At 66.6% G+C, this 17,459-nt stretch overlaps 1 protein-coding gene across 2 annotated transcripts; it reads right to left on the bottom strand.

Annotated features, from left to right (window-relative positions):
* Window positions 1-1,784: 1,784 nt before the first annotated feature.
* Window positions 1,785-15,832, bottom strand: USP2 (ubiquitin specific peptidase 2). Of its 2 annotated transcripts, XM_068418233.1 has the most exons (13): window positions 15,589-15,832; window positions 11,438-12,177; window positions 4,335-4,385; window positions 3,919-4,042; window positions 3,492-3,603; window positions 3,302-3,412; window positions 3,086-3,150; window positions 2,890-2,993; window positions 2,736-2,816; window positions 2,551-2,629; window positions 2,339-2,446; window positions 2,073-2,193; window positions 1,785-1,955 (listed from the first exon to the last, which is right to left on the bottom strand). In XM_068418233.1, the coding sequence occupies exons 2-13, from the start codon at window positions 12,134-12,136 to the stop codon at window positions 1,868-1,870; spliced, it is 1,743 nt and encodes a 580-aa protein (XP_068274334.1). In that variant the 5' UTR covers window positions 12,137-12,177; window positions 15,589-15,832; the 3' UTR covers window positions 1,785-1,867. The 2 variants fall into 2 exon arrangements, with proteins under 2 accessions (XP_068274334.1, XP_068274336.1); XM_068418235.1 differs by lacking the exons at window positions 11,438-12,177; window positions 15,589-15,832 and adding an exon at window positions 6,623-6,944.
* Window positions 15,833-17,459: the final 1,627 nt, after the last annotated feature.

Genomic DNA, 17,459 nt, shown 5'->3' with positions numbered 1-17,459 from the left:
CGCGCTGCGAGTGCGGGGAGCCCCGGCAAGCCGGAGGCCCCAGTCCCCCCTGCAGGCCCCTTCCCCCTCGCCCCGTTAATCCAGCTCAGCTGAGGATGCCGAGATCAGGCTCTGGCACGGAGAACCAGCGCCTTAAAGGGGAAGGTGTGCTTGCACCCACCCTGCTGGGAGCCCGTCCCGCCAGGCACCCTGCCTTTGGGTGCACGGAGGCACCGCAGGGCAGCACCCAAGGGGCTGTGTCGGGGAGCCTGGGCTGAACGTGACCCTCCTTCCCTCGCACCTCCCCGGCACTGGGCGCCTGAGACCCACCACCTGCATTCCTGCTGCCCCTTAATGCCTCGGTGCCCGTCTCCGTCCCTAAGCAGGGGAGAAAGGGGCCATTGTTCAGGGGCTTTGGGGGAAGAGCGTGGGCACTGGGGAGCTCCGCAGGGCTGGAGGAGGAGGAAAGGCTCCCTCTGCCTCTGGAGCCACGGTCCTTTGAATGCCCGCCCAGAGACAAGCACACGTACACCGCGCTCTGTTCGAGCTAGAATTTATTCCTGCACGAGTCTCCCTCGTACGAGACACTTCCCACCCATCTTGCTTACACAGTAAACAAGCCACCTGCCAAGCAGCAACGCTGCCCCAGTCCGGTACCTGCCGCGGGCAGCCCCTCCATCCTGGCCTGCCCTCCCCTGCGCCCCGCCGGGGTGCCCCGGGCTGGCCGGGATGCTCGTGGCCAAGGGAGCGCTCAGCCTGTGCCCGCAGGGCCAGCGAGGGCCAAGCACGACGGGGTGCTGGGTTGGACATTAGCTGCCTTGTGGGCTGGGGCTGGGGTTGTGCTGGGTCAGGCCCACGTCTCCTCCCACTGCACCTCAGGCAAGGCAGGATGGGGAGGAGAATAAATTACAGAAAAGGCTAAAAAGGCCACTGGCGTTTGCTAGCTGGAGGACAGAGCAGCAGGGCGGGTGGGGACGCGCATCCCCGGGCACCCAGCGGGGCTCCTGATCGCAGGGAGAAGAAAGCCCCAATTGCAGGTGGTCCCGGAAAGCCACTGTCCTCCCCTCCCTCTCCTCCGCAGGACGGACGTTCTGTGCAACCCCAATGGCCTCCCGCTCCCCTAAATGGTTTAAGGCACCGTCGTATGAGGAGGCAGGTAAAAACCTACCCAAAGCATCCCCCGGCACAAGTCCCTGGAGAGCCGGGAAGCGGTGAGGTGCTCCAGGTTGAGCAAAGTCCACTATAAATACATATAAATTCCACAAAATATTTTCCTCCTTCCTGTCCATGAGTCTTGGCCTGAACTCAGGCTGCTTTGAGGAGTGCATGGGGCAGCTGGTGCAGACGTGCTGCCTGAGACGGGACGGAGGCAACTGAAGGGCTGGGGTCCTTTGCCAGGAGGTTCAGAAGTGCTGGGAGGAGGCTGGGAGCAGTTCATGAATCCTCTGGGACGGCCAAGCAGAACGGGAGTGCCAAGAGGCCAGGAGGGGTGCGGGAGGCTCTCCTGGGTGCTCCCCCAGGGGAGCAGAGGTCCTGGCTGAGCCCACGGGGCAGGCAGCCCCATGCCCGCAGCGTCCCTTGCTCAGTATTTTTATTACACACCAAAAAAAAAAAAAAGAAACTAAAACGTACCCCAAGGTAAAAACCAAACACCAGCGACCAGGAGGCGCCTGAGCTGCCTGGGCCCTGCCCTGCCGCGGCTGCCCTCCTCGGCTGGGAGCTGGCGTGTCCTGCCCGGGGTCTGCTCCTGGCTGCCTCCAGCCTCCCACTGCAGCCACCTCGGGGTCTCTCCTCTTCACCTCCCTCTTGCACCTGGGGGCAAATGGCCGAAACCTGGAGGGTCCAGCTCCGAGGGGTGGTGCAGGGGTCCCCAGGCAGGCAGGGCTGGCTACATGCGGGAGGACGGGCTGGCCAGCTCATAGAAGAGCAGGTAGGCATCGCTGCTGCGGACGTGGCTGGATGACATGGGGGTAACACTGCGGAGATGGGGAGACGTGCTGTCAGCAATGGGGACGGGGCACCGGGATGCCCCGGGCAGGGGTTCCCCGCTTGCCCCGACCCCGCAGCCGCCCCTGTCCCACGCGCAGCCTCACCGGGAGTCGTTGAAGCTGTGCCACTCGCTGGAGACGGGGCTCTTGCAGTAGGCGGTGTAGTGTCCCCCCATGGTGGTGCCCGAGTGGTTGGAGACCGCGTAGAGGTTGTAAACGGCGTGGTCTGCGGGGAGAAAGGGCGGTGCTCAGCCGTACCAGCTTCTGCCCCGCTGCCCCCAGATGTCTGCAGCTCCCACCTCCCACCCCCCTGTACGCTGCAGCACCCTGGGGGGCAGCATCCTGGGTCCCATGCAGGGCCTGGCACTCACTGCAGCTCTGCGAGGCAAACTCCCGGAGGTCCAGGTCCTTCAGCTGGAAGTTGACAAAGGTGGTGAGCTTGCTCGTTCGTACCCTGGCCTCTGAGAAGCGCTTCAGGTCTGAGGGGGTACGTCAAGGAGCCGAGGGACAAAGGGGAGCCTGCCAAGAACTGCCTGTCCCCCCACCAGCACCCCCTGGCCCTGTCCCTCCGCCTGAAGGATACGAAGCACCAGGATCTTGGGGAACTTCTGGATGCTGAATTTCTTTGTGCACCTTGTCCTGGCTTTGCAGCGACAACACGTCTGTGGGAGACAAACAGCATCAGCAGGAGGGCGAGGGCAGAGGCCAGCCCCATTGAGCCCACAGTCCTGTCAACACAGGCACCAAGGCAAGCCCCACGTCCCGTACCGGTTTCTCGTCCCCATCTAGCACGTCCTCTTTGGTGAAGAGCCGTAGGCAGTCCATGAGGGTCACCTCCCCGTAGCCTTTCTGCAGGAGCACAGCACAAGTCAGGGACAGGCTGTGTGGGGCAGGGGGCTGGGGGTTGGTGGGGACTCCTTACCTTGGGGATGGGCAGGGACAAGTCCCAGAAGGGGTCGAAGGCTGTGGAGCAGTAGCCGCACTCGCTGCAGGTCAGCGAACTCTTCAGCTGCCCGACAAAGAGGTCTGGTGGGGATGAGACAAAGCAGGGTAAGAGCCCTGGTTCCCAGCCCACTCCCAGCCCAGCTCTACCTTCTTCTCCCTGCAGCCCTGCTCACCGCCAATGCGGCTGTCCTCTCTCTCCTGGTACCTCCTCCACATCTGGCGGCTCTTCTCGTCGTCACTGCAAGAGATGGAGAGACAGAGCGGTACTGAGTGGGGCCTGGGGGACGCTGGCCCCCGTGACCCAGCCCAGAGTGACCCGCGTGGCCACTGTCCCTGCACTGTGTTCACAGACAAGCTCATCCACTGCCTCCACCCCAGCCAGCACTTACGGGAGGTGGTCCAGGGTGTCCGTGCTGGCTCGTGGCCGCACCAGCACACGGTTCACCTCGCTGTGCAGCCCATCGAGGAGGAACCGCAGGAACTCCTGTGCATCCTGCTGGCTGCAAGACACGGGCATGGCCAGTGAGCAGTGGCGGGGGCTCAGCTCCCCCCTGCCACCCCCACACCAACAGCCCTTACTTATAGCCAACGAAGCGGGGGGCGTATCTCTGGATCTGCGTCTTGAACTCGGAGGGGCTCACGCTCTCGTTGGGGGATGAGGTCCAGAGCAGCTGGATCAGCTTTGCGAACTCTGTGGGCAGAGAGGCGGGTCAGCAGCACAGCTCCGGCCAGCCCTGGTGGCATGGCATTGCTGTGCCCTTCACAGGAGAGCTCAGCACCCCGCCCTGGGGTCCCCATGGCTGTCCCCGTCCCCTCTGGAGAGAGGACCCGATCATCCCACCAGCTGGGCACGCAGGCACAGTGCCTGCCCTAGCAAGGCTGGGGAGAAGCACTGACCTCTGGGTGGGGGTGCCCCAGGACACGGGGTGGCCCGGGGGAGCACGGACGTGCTGCAGGGCTGAAGCCCCGCGGGGTGCGGAGCCAGGGGCCGGCGAGTGATGGTTACCTGACATGAGCGCGGTGCGCATGCGGCTGCTGTTGTTGAGGTCCCGCAGGTACTGGTTCTGCAGGCAGTAATCCCGCAGCTCTTTGGTGTTGCTCAGGCACTGCAGGATGGAGTTCATGAAGCACTGGGGGAGGCAGAAGAGAAAACCATGGCAACGGGAGGCAGAGGGAGGCAGGCAGTGGCAGGGGGACGCTCGGGGCGGGTGGGCAGAGGACAGGGATGAAACAGTGCAGAGTACGGGAGCCCCTGCCTCAGCCAGCACCGTCGGGAGCGGGGTGCAGGGAGCCGCCGGGGCCAGAGTGTGGGTGCTGGAGGCGAGGCGCAGGGACGGGGCTCCCGCTGCCCCACCAATGCGCCCACAGAAGAGCACGGTGTGAGCTGGGGCCGTGCAGCCCGGTGCCGGGGTAAGCACTCACCGTGTTGCCGAGGTTTCGCAGGCCCGTCAGCCCCTGCACCGCCTTGGAGCTCTGCAGAGAGAAGGAACAGGGCTGAGACAGCGCCTGGCACGGGCTGGCTGTGCCTGCGGGCAGCCCGGTGAGGCCACGGTGCCGCAGGCACCCACGGGGAGCAGACCCTCAAGTGCAAGCAGAGGCCCCATCTCCTCTGGGCACCACGGGCAGAGCCAGCGGCTATCTGCACTGGTTGCACACAGGACTGTGGCCGAGGACTCGGTATGAAGCCACAGCCGGCCTGCCCCGTGCTGCTGCTCGGCTCCCTGGCCCAGGACAACGTGCAGGGCTCAAAGTTCTCCCTGCCTGGTGACACTGCTGCCCCATGCCCTGGGCTGCAGGCCAGGCCACCCCCCCCGCTGCCTCCCCTTGCCATCCCCGTGCCCCAGGAGGCTGGTGGGTGGCAGTGCCCCGTGCCTGCCCCGTGGCCGCAGGAGGTGCACAGTGCCCTGCCGCTGCCCACGGTGGGTGTCCCGGAGGGGACGCCCTGCACGAGCGCAGTCCAGACTTTGGCACAGCTCTTCTGCAGGATAAAGTCCACCCAGGAAAGCACAAGCCCAGCCCTGCAGCAGTCAGCCTGGGAGACATGCCGGGGCCGGGAGACATGCCGGGGCCAGGAGACATCACCACCCTTTGCTGAAGAGACCGAAGGGGCCTGGGGGGCCGCAGGGTTGCCCACCCCTCTGTCAGCATGGGCGACTGGGCGCTGGTGGGATGAGCGGTGGGAGCGCAGGGGTCCTGCTCCCGGTTCCGCATGCGAGCCTGGCACAGAGGGTAGCGTGGGGCGAACCTCCCTGGAGCAGGTGGGGGGCTGGCAGGGCTTGTGGGGTCAGACTGCTGATCGTGCCCCTCCAGCCTGACCAGGTTTTAAGGATCCTCAGGCAAACGCCCCAGCTGCCCACCCCAGGCGTGAGGAGGGGGAGGAGGAGAGGAGGGGAGGGGGCCCAGCAGCTCCGAAATAGCAGCAGCTGGTGTGTATGTGGGAGGTGCTGAACACCCAGCCCTGACAGCAGCCCAAAATAACCCAGATCCAGTTACACGTGCTCCTTAGCGACGGCGCAGGCATCACCCACCGCGGGGGCACCAGCGTCGGTGGGGACCCGGCTGCCCTGTGCGGGTGCACGTGGCTCTGCCGCACCGACCGGGTGCCCTGTGTGCCATGCGAGGGTCCCCTCGGTGCCCAGCGCACACGGGTGTCCCCAGCCACGGCCGGCTGTGGCACTCAGTGCCCCACGCCTGCTGCAGGGAAGGTGACGGTGCCAGGGGGGCAGCAGCAGCTCCTGGGAGCTGCCCTCATGTGCCCCAGACGTCCCCACCAGGACGCTGCTCATCCGATTGCCCTTGTCGGGCAGCTCCCGCTGCGTGCCAGGAGGGACCGGAGTGTCCTGCCAAGGTGGGAACAAACCTCCCACAGGCCTGGGAGACCACAGACCTCCCACAGACCTCCCACAACCCCAGGGGAGGGCTGGGGCTGGGCTGGGGGTGTCCAGGTGCTCCCATGCCATGACACAGGCCCACGTGCACTAAGGTCTTATTCCCCCCCCTCGTTGTTTTCCCTCCCCGGGGTGACTCAACTCCAGCTAATCCCCCTCACCCGTCCAGGGCTTTATCTAGGACACGGCGCTGCTCAGAGGCGGCGAAGGAGAGCTGGCTCACGCGGCGGCAGCTGGGGAGTCCCTGAGGCTGCACTGCAGGAGGGGGACGGGGCACAGGGGATGAGGACAAGGGACAAGATCTGGCCTGTCCTGCCCCATCCGGGGCCACCTGCCAAGTGCCTGTTGGGGCAGCAGCCGAGCCGAAGCAGCCAGACTTACATAAGTGCCCACCCCCTGCCCTCCCTGCCCTCTGCCTCTGCCATCCCCGCAGGGGGGATCTGCCCCAGCACGGTGGCTCTGGGGACAGCCAAGCTCATCCCGGTGACACTGCGAAGGGGCCAGCGTGGCCAGGGTAGCAGTGGGTAGGCTGGGACACGGGGACTTGGCCAAGGTCACCGCAGGGGCAGGGCTGGGACAGGCGCCCAGGTGTCCCGACACGTGCTTTCACCGGCTCCCTGCCCCTCCTGTGGGACACCGGGGTGCTCCAGCCCCACGGCCAGCCGGGACGGACGCCCACCCAGGCACCCCATCCTCCGGCAAGGGGGATGCCGAGGGGTACCCCACGCTCCCCAGCAAGGGCAGGGTCTGCCCCCTCCCCGTGCCCCCCTCTCTGCCCCCAAGGCGGAGGGCAGGGGCTGCAGGCAGCCACGGGGCTCGTACCTTGGTCTTGTTGAGGACGAGCCCGACGAAGGTGGAGACCAACAGGGACCCCGGCATGGAGGTGCGAGGACGCAGGTCCTTGTGAAGGTCGGGGAGCGCGGGGGGCTCCTCGGGCAGCGTCACCGTGTAGGAGTCCCTCATGGTGGCCCTCGTGGGCACGGCGAGCAGACAAGGGGCAGCCGCGGACGGGGGGATGCCGGGGGGTGCCGAGCGGGCCCCCCTTGCCTCGGGGCACGGGGTCAGGCGCCCGGCCTCGCCGGAGCCCCGCGGTGCTGAGGCGTGCGGTGCCGGAGCCCGCGCCGGCTCTGGGGCTGACGGCACCTGAGCGGCTCTGACATCAAATGGGTGGAGAGGCGGCGGCGGGCTCGGTGACGGGCTCCGTGACGGCCAGCCCCCGCCGCACCGCGTGGTACAGCCGCGCCGTGAGCCAGGGGGGCCCGCGAGGGGCGGCCGTGCCCGTGGGCCATGCTCCCGGCACGCCGAGCCCGTGGCGGCGGCAGGGCCCCGGCACCGGGGGCCTCTGGGGAGGCTGCGTGCGGTGCCCCGGTGCGGCCCGCTGACCCCACCGCCCCTCTGGTGCCCCGCAGCCCGGCAGCTCTCGGCAGCGGGGATCCCGGTGCTGCGGGGTGCCTGTCCCCCAACACCGGCACCACACCGGCACTGGGCACCCAGTGCAAGGCGGCAGCCGGAGAAGTGCCGGCTCCCCCATGCCCCTGGGGGACCAGGGCTGACGGGACCAGCTCGCCGGCCCCCAGTGCGGTGCTGGCCTGAGAGCTGGGTGGGCGCTTGGCAGAGAGCGGGTCTGCCCCAGCTGGGGGTCACTCACCAAAACCGGTGTGGTAAAACTGGGACAGCCCCACTGCATGGGGGTGCACGGGGTGCCTGTACCCAGAGAGGGGCTGGGGGCTGTCTGAGACGGTTGTGGGGCTCCTGGGCATGTGCCTTCCCTGCAGGGCCAGTGCCAGGTTCCTGGGCAGTGCCATTTTGGGGGAACTGAGCAACAGCAGACAGTGCACACCCCCCCGCTTTGGGGGATGCACTAGCACTGAGCTCAGAGGGTGTTTCAGTGCCTTGCTTCCTTCCTTGGGGAAAAACTCCCCGCAGATCCTGTGTGGAGCAAAGACCCCATCTGGTGTTTCCCCTCTGAGTGCTGGGTAAACTGAGGCACGGAGCAGGCAGGGCTCTGGCTCTTCTCCTGCAGCAAAGGCACATGCAGACGCTGGCAGGGAGCCCGGGTGTCCTGCGTCCCAGTCCTGCATCTCCTGCTGCTTCACCCCTCTGACCGCAGCAGGGCACGCGGTAGAGGCTTGCGACTGCTGTCTGTGCCCAGGTGTCTCACCCGCCCGCTCCGGGAAATTTCCATTTTCCCTGCCTCCCAGGGGAGCTGGAGGCACTGGGCAGAGGCTGCTTTCCTCCCGTGCCAGCCCCCACCAATACACCCCCAGTGCTGCTGTTTGACTCCTCATTGCTGCGGATGCAGCCTCCCCTGTCCGCGGCACGAGCTCGGCGCAGCCAGTGGAGGGGCTGACTGGGGGGGGGCGAGGGGGGAGACTATTTTTGGCACCAGCAAAAATATCTGAGGAGGCATCTTGCAGCGTTATTCATCTGCAGGGCCAGGGCTTTTTGCATCACAACAGGATGCTTGTCGTAATCCCCCCTTGCGTGCGCGCGGGTGTGTGTATATGCACACCCCGCGGTGTGTACACCGTACACACGCAGGGACACGGCGTGCACCCCGCCAGCCTCCCGCAGGCTGCGTGGGTGCTCTGCGACGCACTCCCGCAGCCCTGGCAGGTCGCAGCCTGGGCCCCGGGGCCGTGGCACGGCTCCCCAGCGCGCGTACCCCTGTGCCAGAGCTGCGCACGCAGCCAGGGCTCCCACCACCCTGCCCTGCAGCCCGGTGGGTAGCCCGGGGCAGGATTGGCCCCGGTGCACAGCCTGCCCCAAGCGCCGTGCAGGGTGCTGCAGCAGCACCCTCCCTGGGCATGCACCATGCCCGCAGAGCCGGTTCCGTGGCAAGAAGGGTGGTGTCAGCCACATCCCGTGCCCAACCCTGTGCCCTGGTGACATTGGGTGCCCTGGTGACACTGGGTGCCCCGAGCCAAGGACCAAACTCCCCTCCAGCCAGAGCGGCACGCAGGCTCCCAGGGCAAGACTGGAGCTGGAGGGAGAAGGGGAGCCCTGGCAGGAAGGCATCGCTCAGAGCCAGCTCCCTGCCCTCAGCTGTCCCCGCTGTGGCATTGACCTTCTGCCACAGGCAGAGGTTGCCATGGGCCCGGCTGGCACCGTGAAGGCAGGCAGAGCCAGGGCTGGCCACCAGCCAGAGACGTCACCTGCTCAGGATGGGACCGCAGAGAGCTGCTGGCGATTTTGTGGGTGGCTCTGGCCTCCTGACCCTATGTTCACCCAGGGTGGTTAATGGGGCGGCACAGCGCCAGGCCTGCCCCACACCAGCCTGCCCTTCCCAGGAGCTGGCACAGCCCTGTGCAGAGCCAGCGGCTCGGCACTCACGGCAGCTGCACGTGCCTCCCTTTGCCCTGCGGGACGGTAAACTGAGGCACAAAGTGACAGTGTGGGTAGGAACAAATGTGGGCACCCTCGTCTCCTGGCTGCAGGCTCCTCTGGATGGTGGCTCGTGAGGTGCGGAGGCAGGGGGCAGCTGGGGAAGAAGGGATGGAAGGAGGCATGATCCAGCCCTGCCATGCCCTGGCTCCGGCGGGACCGGGTGCTGCTGGCACTGCCCTTGGGGCTGGGTAATGGGGCAGAACCGATGGCAGCGCCGGGGCCACAACATGTGCTTGTTTCCGGCACCAGGCACGACCGCAGGCGCCCACGTCTGTTTTACGACGGGTACATTTGCTTCCCGGCTTGGGAAAGGGAGAAAAAAAGCACAGGAGTGGAAAATAGCAGGTGAGCCCATCAAAGCACCAAGGAAACCTAAGCCAGCATCACCGATCCAGCCTCCCTGCCTGCCCCAGCCCCCTGTGCCAGCTGCTGAGCCCTGCTCACCTTTGCTGGCTGGAAAGTCCCGGCTGCGCTGGCACGCGGACCACAAGGCTGGGTTTGGGAGCAGCACAGCCCCTGCTGCCCCAGGGCCACCCCAGGGCAGCAGGCTAGCACCCACAGCGGGGCGGCGTGTGGGCACCCGGGGCTGTGGCCCCCTGCCCCAGCAGTGGGGACGAGGGCTTTTCTGAGTGCCGGTGGCTGGCGGCGGCTGCTGGGTCCCCCCTCGGTCCCCCCTACGAGGGCCTGGTGTGGGAGGGGGAGGCAGGAATTCCCTTCCACAGCACCACTCCGCCACTCCCCCCAGCCCCCCAGCCTGCTCCCTCACCCCAGGGCTGGGGTCCAGGGACCAGGCAGGCTGGGCACAGGGGGTCCCACACCAGGGCAGGGCACGGCTGGCGCTGCCTGGGGTGCAGCTGGTTCTGAGGTGGAGGGCGCTGGGGAAGGGGCAGGTGAGATGCTGGCAGAGGGCTGCGATGCTGCACCGCCTCCATTGCCCCTGCTCCTGTGCCTGGGGGCTCAAGTGGGTGTTTAAAACCAGGGTGAGTGCCAGGGAGAGGGAAGAGCGGAGCCAGCCCTGCCAGGGATAGGACGGGCAGCCTCAGAGGGACAGGGGGGAGACCTTTCTTGCTGACCCCCAGCTGTGGGCACGTGGTGGGCAGGAGCAGCCGCCTCTCCTCCCTACCCCATGGCTCCGGCTGTGCCTCCCCAGCCCAAGGGCACGGGCCAGACCTCCAGGCTGCTCCCACAGCCCTTTTCCCAGGCGCTTGGGCACAGGGAGGGATGTGGGGGCACTGGCTGGAAAGGGAAAGAGCTTCCTCTCCTGCTTGCAGGGAAGCAGAAAAGAACCCCCCAGCCCTTATCACCCCAGTTTGGCGGCCGACAGTGGGGCAGAGCCGCGGGGAAGCAAAGGGCAGGTCAGACCCTGCGCCGGGGCAGACCAGCCTCCATGGGTGAAAGAAGGCCAACTGGAAAGAGAGCGGGAGACAATGCGGGCAGAGCCTGACCAGATCTTGGAAGGAAACCTGAGTGGAAAATTACCAGGCTGCTCCCGTGCGTGCCCGAGCCGGGCTGCGTGCGTGATGCCTGCTGCTGGCCTGGGCTGAGGCTCTGGGGATGGTGCAGCACCAATTGATACCTGGGTCACGGAGCGCCTGCGCCGCATGTGATGCTGTACGGAGCAGCCGCTGCCATGGGGAAAGTGCTGCTCCCCTGGCTGCCACGGCCCTGCGTGGGGCTGGGGCACGGAGCCCCAGGGTGGCAGCAGCAGACCGTGCCAGGGAGCAAGCATCACAGGGCACCGGTGAAAAACCTGACGGGCGGCTGGGCACCGAGTCACCGCGCCAGAGCCAGCACGAGCCAAACCAGCCTTCCCAGCTGGGTGGCTCCAGCAGGGCGAGTGCCCAGCCCGGACAGGTCACCTTCTCTACCTGGGACGAGGCAGAAGGAAACCCTCTTCAGCCCCGTGCTGGGCACCCTCAGACCCAGGCGCCCATGGGGAGCCCCGTGAGCTGTGCCCACAGCGGTGCGGGCAGCGCGGAGCACAGCTCCTCAGAGGGCACCCACCTGCCTGCACACGTCTGTCTCAGCAGCTCTGGCCCAGGGCTGCCGTGCGAGCAAGGGCAGCTTGAAGGGCCAGCAGCAGCCCTGTGTGGCACAGATGCAGAGACTGAGGCACGGAGCCACGCACCGAGATCCCCGGGGAGAGCGCGCAAGGTGCCTCGGGCTCCCCAGCTCAGCACAAGCGGGCACGGACCAGATACCCCCTGCCAGCCCCGCTTCATCCCCCCACCTCCAGCAGGCACCACGTACCGTGGGGTCCCGGGCAGGCACATCACAGGAGCTGTCGTTCCTCTCGCAGGGCTGGCTGGCGCAGCGGGTGCCCGAGGGTGGCAAGGCAGAGCCCATGGGGAGCCTGTCAGGGCTGCTTTTCCTCCCGTAGCTCTCCAGGTAGCTGCAGACATAGTCGGAGTGTGTGGCAGCCTGGTAGAGACCCTGCAGGGCACTGAGCTCCGGGCGGCCCCGGGTGCTGAGGGGGCCGGGGGCGGGCGCATAGGCACTGTCTGAAGTGTGCAGCCCCGAAAACTCCCGTGCCAGGTCCGAGTGGCTGATGGATTTGCGACGGCTGAGAGGTGCTGTGGTGGGCAGGTAGCCCGGGGGGCTGCTGGGGGCCCCTGCGAAGGCGTAGCACACGCCCCCGCTCAGCCCCCCGCCGGGCGGCCGGGGCTGGGTGCGGATGTACGTGGGGCTCAGGCGGATGCTGGAGTCGGGGTACAGGGACAGCCGGCTGCTCTCATAGCCACTGGTTGGGGACAGCCCCGAGTGGTGGTACCGGGGGGAGGGCAGGTAGCTGGTTTTGAAGCCGATTTTGTCGCTGTCCGCATAGGCGGTGGCCAAGGAGGATCCATAGGAGGTGTAGGAGCCGTAGCCGCTGGGCACCTTGCTGTAGGTGGTCTCGGCATAGCGGGACGAGTCGACGTACCGCTTCAGGGTGGAGGAGAGCTGGGACATGCTGGAGGCTGGGGCTCAGCGGGCTCTCCTGGAGGCATCGACTGCAAGAGAAGAGCCTGGGGTCAGCTTCTGTGGGCAGCACAATGGAGCACCCACCACCAGCACCCACCCAGTAGATCGCTGGCTCCTGCCTTGCCCGGAGACCCTGGGAGGGGCGGGCAGGCAGCAGCGGGAACCCAGGGGGTGACGGGTGCAGGGGGCTGTGGGGTGCAGCGTGGCCATGGCTCCTGCCACCTGCCAACCCTCCTGGGGAGCCTGGGACAGCAGGGCCCAGCTGGCACTGCCACTCGTGTGCCTTCGGGCACCCTGTATCGCAGAAGGGAGCCCCGGGGCACAGCCAGAGGCACCCAGCAGCCCTGCACCCACAGCCACTGAAGCCAAAGGACTGCAGCGGTCACCTCTGCCCCAGCACTGGCATCCCTGCCACACCATCCCGTGGCTGTCCCATGGCACCACCAGGGATCCCCTCATTGCAGTGGCCGCCCAAGCAGCCTGCCCATCTCCCTGCCGCGGCTGTGCCCCGGTAGCCTCCCAGCAGTAATTCCAGCTGACGTGAGTCCTCCCAGTGACTGCTGTGCCCCCGCCAGCTGGGCAGAGCCAGCCCGTAGGGGTGGGCGACAGCCCCACACTTGGTCCCCACAGGGACCTGGTGGCTTCTGCCCTGTGGCACCTGCACAGGGCAGGAGAGAAGCACACGGGGGACAGGGACAGAAGCACCCAGAGCTGGGACAGGGCAGCGCAGCAGCCAGCAGCCTCCAGCACCTGCAAATGCAGGCTGTCCTGAGCCAGAGGAAAGTTTGCTTGTGGCCTGATGGCTGGTCCCCTACCTGTCCTGGGGCTGTGGCTGGTATGGGTGTGGGCAGGACCCCAGCCGGGCTCCTTGTCCTGGCGTTGCTCTCGCTCGGCTCCCCGGGTGCCTGGTGTCCCTTCCCTGGCCGGACAGTGGCTCGTATGGCTCTGAGAGTCTCCAGTCACCCGGGAGATGACCCTGATTCAGAGGCTTTTCCCAGCCCAGCCGGGGCGGGCTCTGGCCAGGATCCAAGCCGGGAGGTGACGGAGCTGGTGCCTGGCCCAGCCCTCGCGCAGCCCTGGCAGCACGCAGGGCGCATCCAGCTTGGGGATGGGTGCTGGATCCTTGGCAAGAGGAGCCACCACAGCATCACTCCCCGCCTGGCCCCGGGGGGGACCCAGGCTCCTGCTCAGAGCCCGGGAGTCCCTGGACATGCCTGTCCCCAGCACCCCTCTGCAAGTGTTTCCCCCAGCTGCCCATGTAACCCCGACGTGGAAATGCCCCGGCACTGCTTTCAGGAGATGGCAGTGAGAAGCACCATCCAGCCACCGTGGCCTCCTGGCCAGCAGCCCGGCTTTCCAGCCAGCCAGCTGCATCCCAGCTTGCTGTTGTTATTGCCCAGGGAACAACCGTCCCACAGGGGAGAGGAAACTATTTACAAGCAAGAGCAAGGTGGAGCGCACAGACCTGTTTGGGAACAGAGGCTGAGGGGTGAATAATCTGCTCCCAGGCAAGTACTCCACGAAACACCCGGCCCTTCCCGGCCAGGCTGCGGCTGCCCTTGCCTGTGCTGGGAGGATTTGACACGGACAGTGGGGAATTTTGCTTGGAGGGATGTGGGACCCTGGCCAAGGGGCTGGCATCCCCCGCGGGTGCCAGAGTGAGAGCGATGGAGCCCCTCGGCTGCCAGGGAGCCCACGCCTGGCTGCCTGCCTTGCTGGGACACGGAGCAGCCTGGCACAGGGACCCTCCGGGCTGCTGCTGTTGCCTGTCCCCCTTAGTCAGCAGAGATGACCTGTGCTCAGGACAGGCGCCTCAGAGCTGGGACAGCCCCATGCCATTGCCCACTACCAGTGGTGCCCGTGCCCTCCCAGTGTGCCGTGCCCCCGCCGGCCCCAGCAGCGGCTCCCCTGGGGGGGCACAGTGCGCTCTGCCCCCGGGGTGCAGGGGAGCCGATGGAGGGATGCAGGGCTCGGGATGGGGAACCTGACTCAGCCACAGCAGCTAACCCATGGGTATTGTGGAAAGAGAAGGTCTTACCACGGAGGATTGCTGCACAGGTTAGGGCTGCAGGCGCTGCGGAGTCCTCATGTCACCTCAGAACGGACCCCAGGGCTGCGGGAGAGCGGAGCATGCCAGGAGCCAGAGGAGCTGAGGGGGTGTGAGAAAACCCCGGTTCCTCCCATCGCTTCCTGGCCTGCCTGGCCCCTCCCTGCCCATAATAGTGCTGAGCTGTCCTGCTGCCTGGCAAAGCCCTGCATGGCACGGCTGAGTCAGGCCTCCTGCACCCTGAGCATCCTCACGGGGTGTCAGGGGAAACTGAGGCACAGGAATGTCCGGTCTGCCGTCACATGGCTGGGCAGCAGCTGGGATCCAGGGCACCGCGGGGCTGCTGGGGAGTCCCGCCCTGGCCCCCAGCTCCGGCAGCCTTCCCGGTGGGAAGCTCAACCCAAAGCTGGGAGGCAAACCCTTCACCCCGGAGGCAGAGGAGCATGGGCCCTGCTCCTTCTCTGGCTGCTGTCCTCTGCCGGGCCCTCCTGCCTGTGGCCCGGTGGCAGCTGTCCCCCTTGGTGGCCGCGGAGCCCCAGGGCAGGCTCAGCTTACACGGTGCTGGCTCCATCCAAGGTGTTATGGCACAGCTGCTTCTCACTTACGCAGGCTTGGAGCTGTGTCCCCGCTCCCCTGAGACACAATGTCCCAGCCTGGAGGTTACGTGGGAGCTCCCAGCCTTGCGCAGCAGCAGAGGCAGAGGGGGGACCCTGTGGGAAGCACCTTGCCTGCTCCAGCCTGCAAGTGGTTTGGGGCGGAGGGGCTCCGTGTGCCCCTGACAGCGCCGGAGGGGTCGGGAGAAGCTGCCCTGGCTCCGGTGCTGACCCCACTGCTCACACACCCCGGAGCGACAGGACCTGCCCAAGGTCACACGTGCAGACAGGGACAGCCTGGCCAGGGCCCTTCCCCTACCAGCCACGGGGCTTGAGAACCCTCCAAACTCACGCCACGTGTGCTGGCCAGGGTGTCCTCACCTCAGACTCGCTCTGTGCAGCTGACGCATCCCCACCCGGCAGCAGAACCTGCTGCTCGCCGCTCCCGGGCCACCCCCCAGGCAGTAAAACCCCAAACTCACGGGGAACCTTGATGTAAGACCCAGGGCACATTATTGCTTTGAGGTCTGCGGGTGGAAAAAAGGAGGGGACCCCGGGGAAGTGCCCGAGCACACGGCTCTGCCCACGCTGGGGGACGAGGAGGGTGCCGGGGAGCGTGGCTTGCCGCAGGTGAGAGGCCAAATTTTCGTGCGTGAGCTCTGAACCTGCTCCCTGGAGACATACACATGGCAAACCTCTCCCCCTGGTTTTACCCAGATGAAGGATGAGGGGGGCAGTTTCGCGAGTGCCTCTGAGTCCCTGGTGCCGCAGCCCCCTCCTGGGGCACCCCCTCCACTCACCTGTGTGCGAGCTGGGTGGCCGGCGGCTGGTCAGGGGGCGAGTGGCTGGTCACGGGGTGATGCCCGCGGGGCCGATCCTGCCTCCTCGGAGCGCTTCCCCCGGGGCCAGAGGAGAGCGAGTGGGGCTGGCAGCACCCGAGCCCTTCGCAGGGGACAGGCCACCCCACAGCTCAGCTCCTCCACCCCGCAGGGAGCGGACGCGATGGCCAGAGGGGGCCGAGCCGGAGGGCTGTGGGGCCGCGTAAAAACGCCACCGCAGAAATTCAGGGCTCAGGTTACCGGCTAGATAAATATAGTGTCTTTATCTGACCTCACAGGGCGCCGAAATGCTCCTCTCGCATTCCAGGTTCAGGGAGGCTTAAAGGGGACGTGAACCCGAGGGGGCTGGTGGCCCGTGGCCAGAGGGTGCTGGGAGGGGAGGCTGCGGAGGCAGGGGGGCTGTGGGAATGAAGATGGATGACTGAGAGTAAGTGTGGGGAGAGGAGAGATTTGGGGAGGGAGGTGGAGGTCCCGGAGGGAAAGGATGGATGGAGAATTGAGAGAGGGAGCGGGGTGGGACACAACTTGGTGTGGGGGTCAGGGAGGCAGAAGGAGGGGGTGCCCATGGCTGCCAGTGATGAGCACCAAGGTGAGTGGAGGAGGTCTGGGTTTTGCCCTGCTTGGGACAAGCCACGGGGAGAAGAGCCCCATAAGCCTGCAGCAAAGGTGGGCAGGGGGCAGCGGGCACGGCGGTGCGGGCACAGGAGCGCCCACCCCTCGGAGCTCCACGGGGACACCGGAGCACCCACCCTGCACCGCTCCCCGATGCCTGACCCGCCCAGGGCGGCATGGCCTCGTGGTACACCGGCACCGGGGTGGCCGTGACTCAGCCAGCACCTGCCGAGGATAATTAGGAGGGATGCAATTATAGTGGCATTTTCCTCCCTCCTGCCCGGCTCCAGCCCTTAAGCAGGGAGGGCTGAGCAAGGGACGTGGCTGGGTGTGACTCAGGGAGGCTGCTGGGGGTCACCAGCGGTGTCAGGGGATGGTGACAAGACCTGCTCCCAAACCCGAGGGCGAGTGTACCCTGCGGTCCCTGGCTCCCATGACCCCAGGCAGGGAGCAGAGCACAGCTGCTCTGGCTGCTCTGGAGGATGCGGGGGCCTTGGCAGCCCCATGGGCAGCGTGCGGGCACGGGCACATGGGAAGGACCCTGGCACAAGCAGCACACGGCCCCGAGGCCAGGAGCTTTGGGATGTGTATGCCCAGCCCTGGCAATTCCCTCCCCGGAGGATGGCTGGGCCAGGATCAGCCCTGGGGTGCCTGCTCATACCTACCCTACTTTGCCCCCCTGCCAGCACGGTGGGCAGCCCGGCCCTGAGCTCACACTGGGGCAAGCAGGGGGGCATAGGGACAAGGATGGGATGGGGGCAAAGGGCCTGGGCGCAGGGGTCCGTGCTCCAGGTGGGCAGGAGAGGGTTGCCCTCCCCAGGGAAGGCAAGTCGTGCCCCTGCCGGCTCCTCTCCGCAGGGCTGGGGCTGCTGGAGGCCTGGGGGTGGCACGGGAGGGGTGTCACTGCGAGTGGGGATGCTGAGGGCACAGGCTGTCCCTGCCCTCACCGCCAGCTGCAGCCCAGCCCTGCTGCGCAGCCCCTTGCCCCACCACCGCACACACGGGTGGCCGTGGCTCCAACACACAACCTGGGGTTTTATTGTGCAGGCAGAGGAACACTCCCGGAGGACAGTTTTTTTTGTTGTTGCTTTTCGTAGGGTTCTTTTTTTTTTTCCCCCCCTTAACAGAATTTCTTTTATGACAAGCTGTGGAAACAACTACAAATGTTCACAAAAAAATGAGACTCGAGACACAGCTGGGCTCCGCGCCTGCCCCGGCGC

Source organism: Nyctibius grandis, chromosome 25 (genome assembly GCF_013368605.1).
Source record: "Nyctibius grandis isolate bNycGra1 chromosome 25, bNycGra1.pri, whole genome shotgun sequence".
Taxonomy (NCBI): Eukaryota; Metazoa; Chordata; class Aves; order Nyctibiiformes; family Nyctibiidae; genus Nyctibius; species Nyctibius grandis.
Note: the sequence above shows the minus strand (reverse complement) of the source record. Positions and strands in the feature narration are given on the sequence as shown.

What these genes read in the sequence shown, in the direction of transcription:
- USP2 (XM_068418233.1), bottom strand. Translation starts at nt 12,136, where the DNA reads ATGTCCCAGCTCTCCTCCACCCTGAAGCGGTACGTCGACTCGTCCCGC. An exon ending in TGCCTGCCCGGGACCCCACG is followed by an intron (nt 4,386 to 11,437) that starts GTACGTGGTGCC and finishes TTCTCTCTGCAG; the next exon opens with AGCTCCAAGGCGGTGCAGGG. An exon ending in CCCCGCTTCGTTGGCTATAA is followed by an intron (nt 3,413 to 3,491) that starts GTAAGGGCTGTT and finishes CGTGTCTTGCAG; the next exon opens with CCAGCAGGATGCACAGGAGT.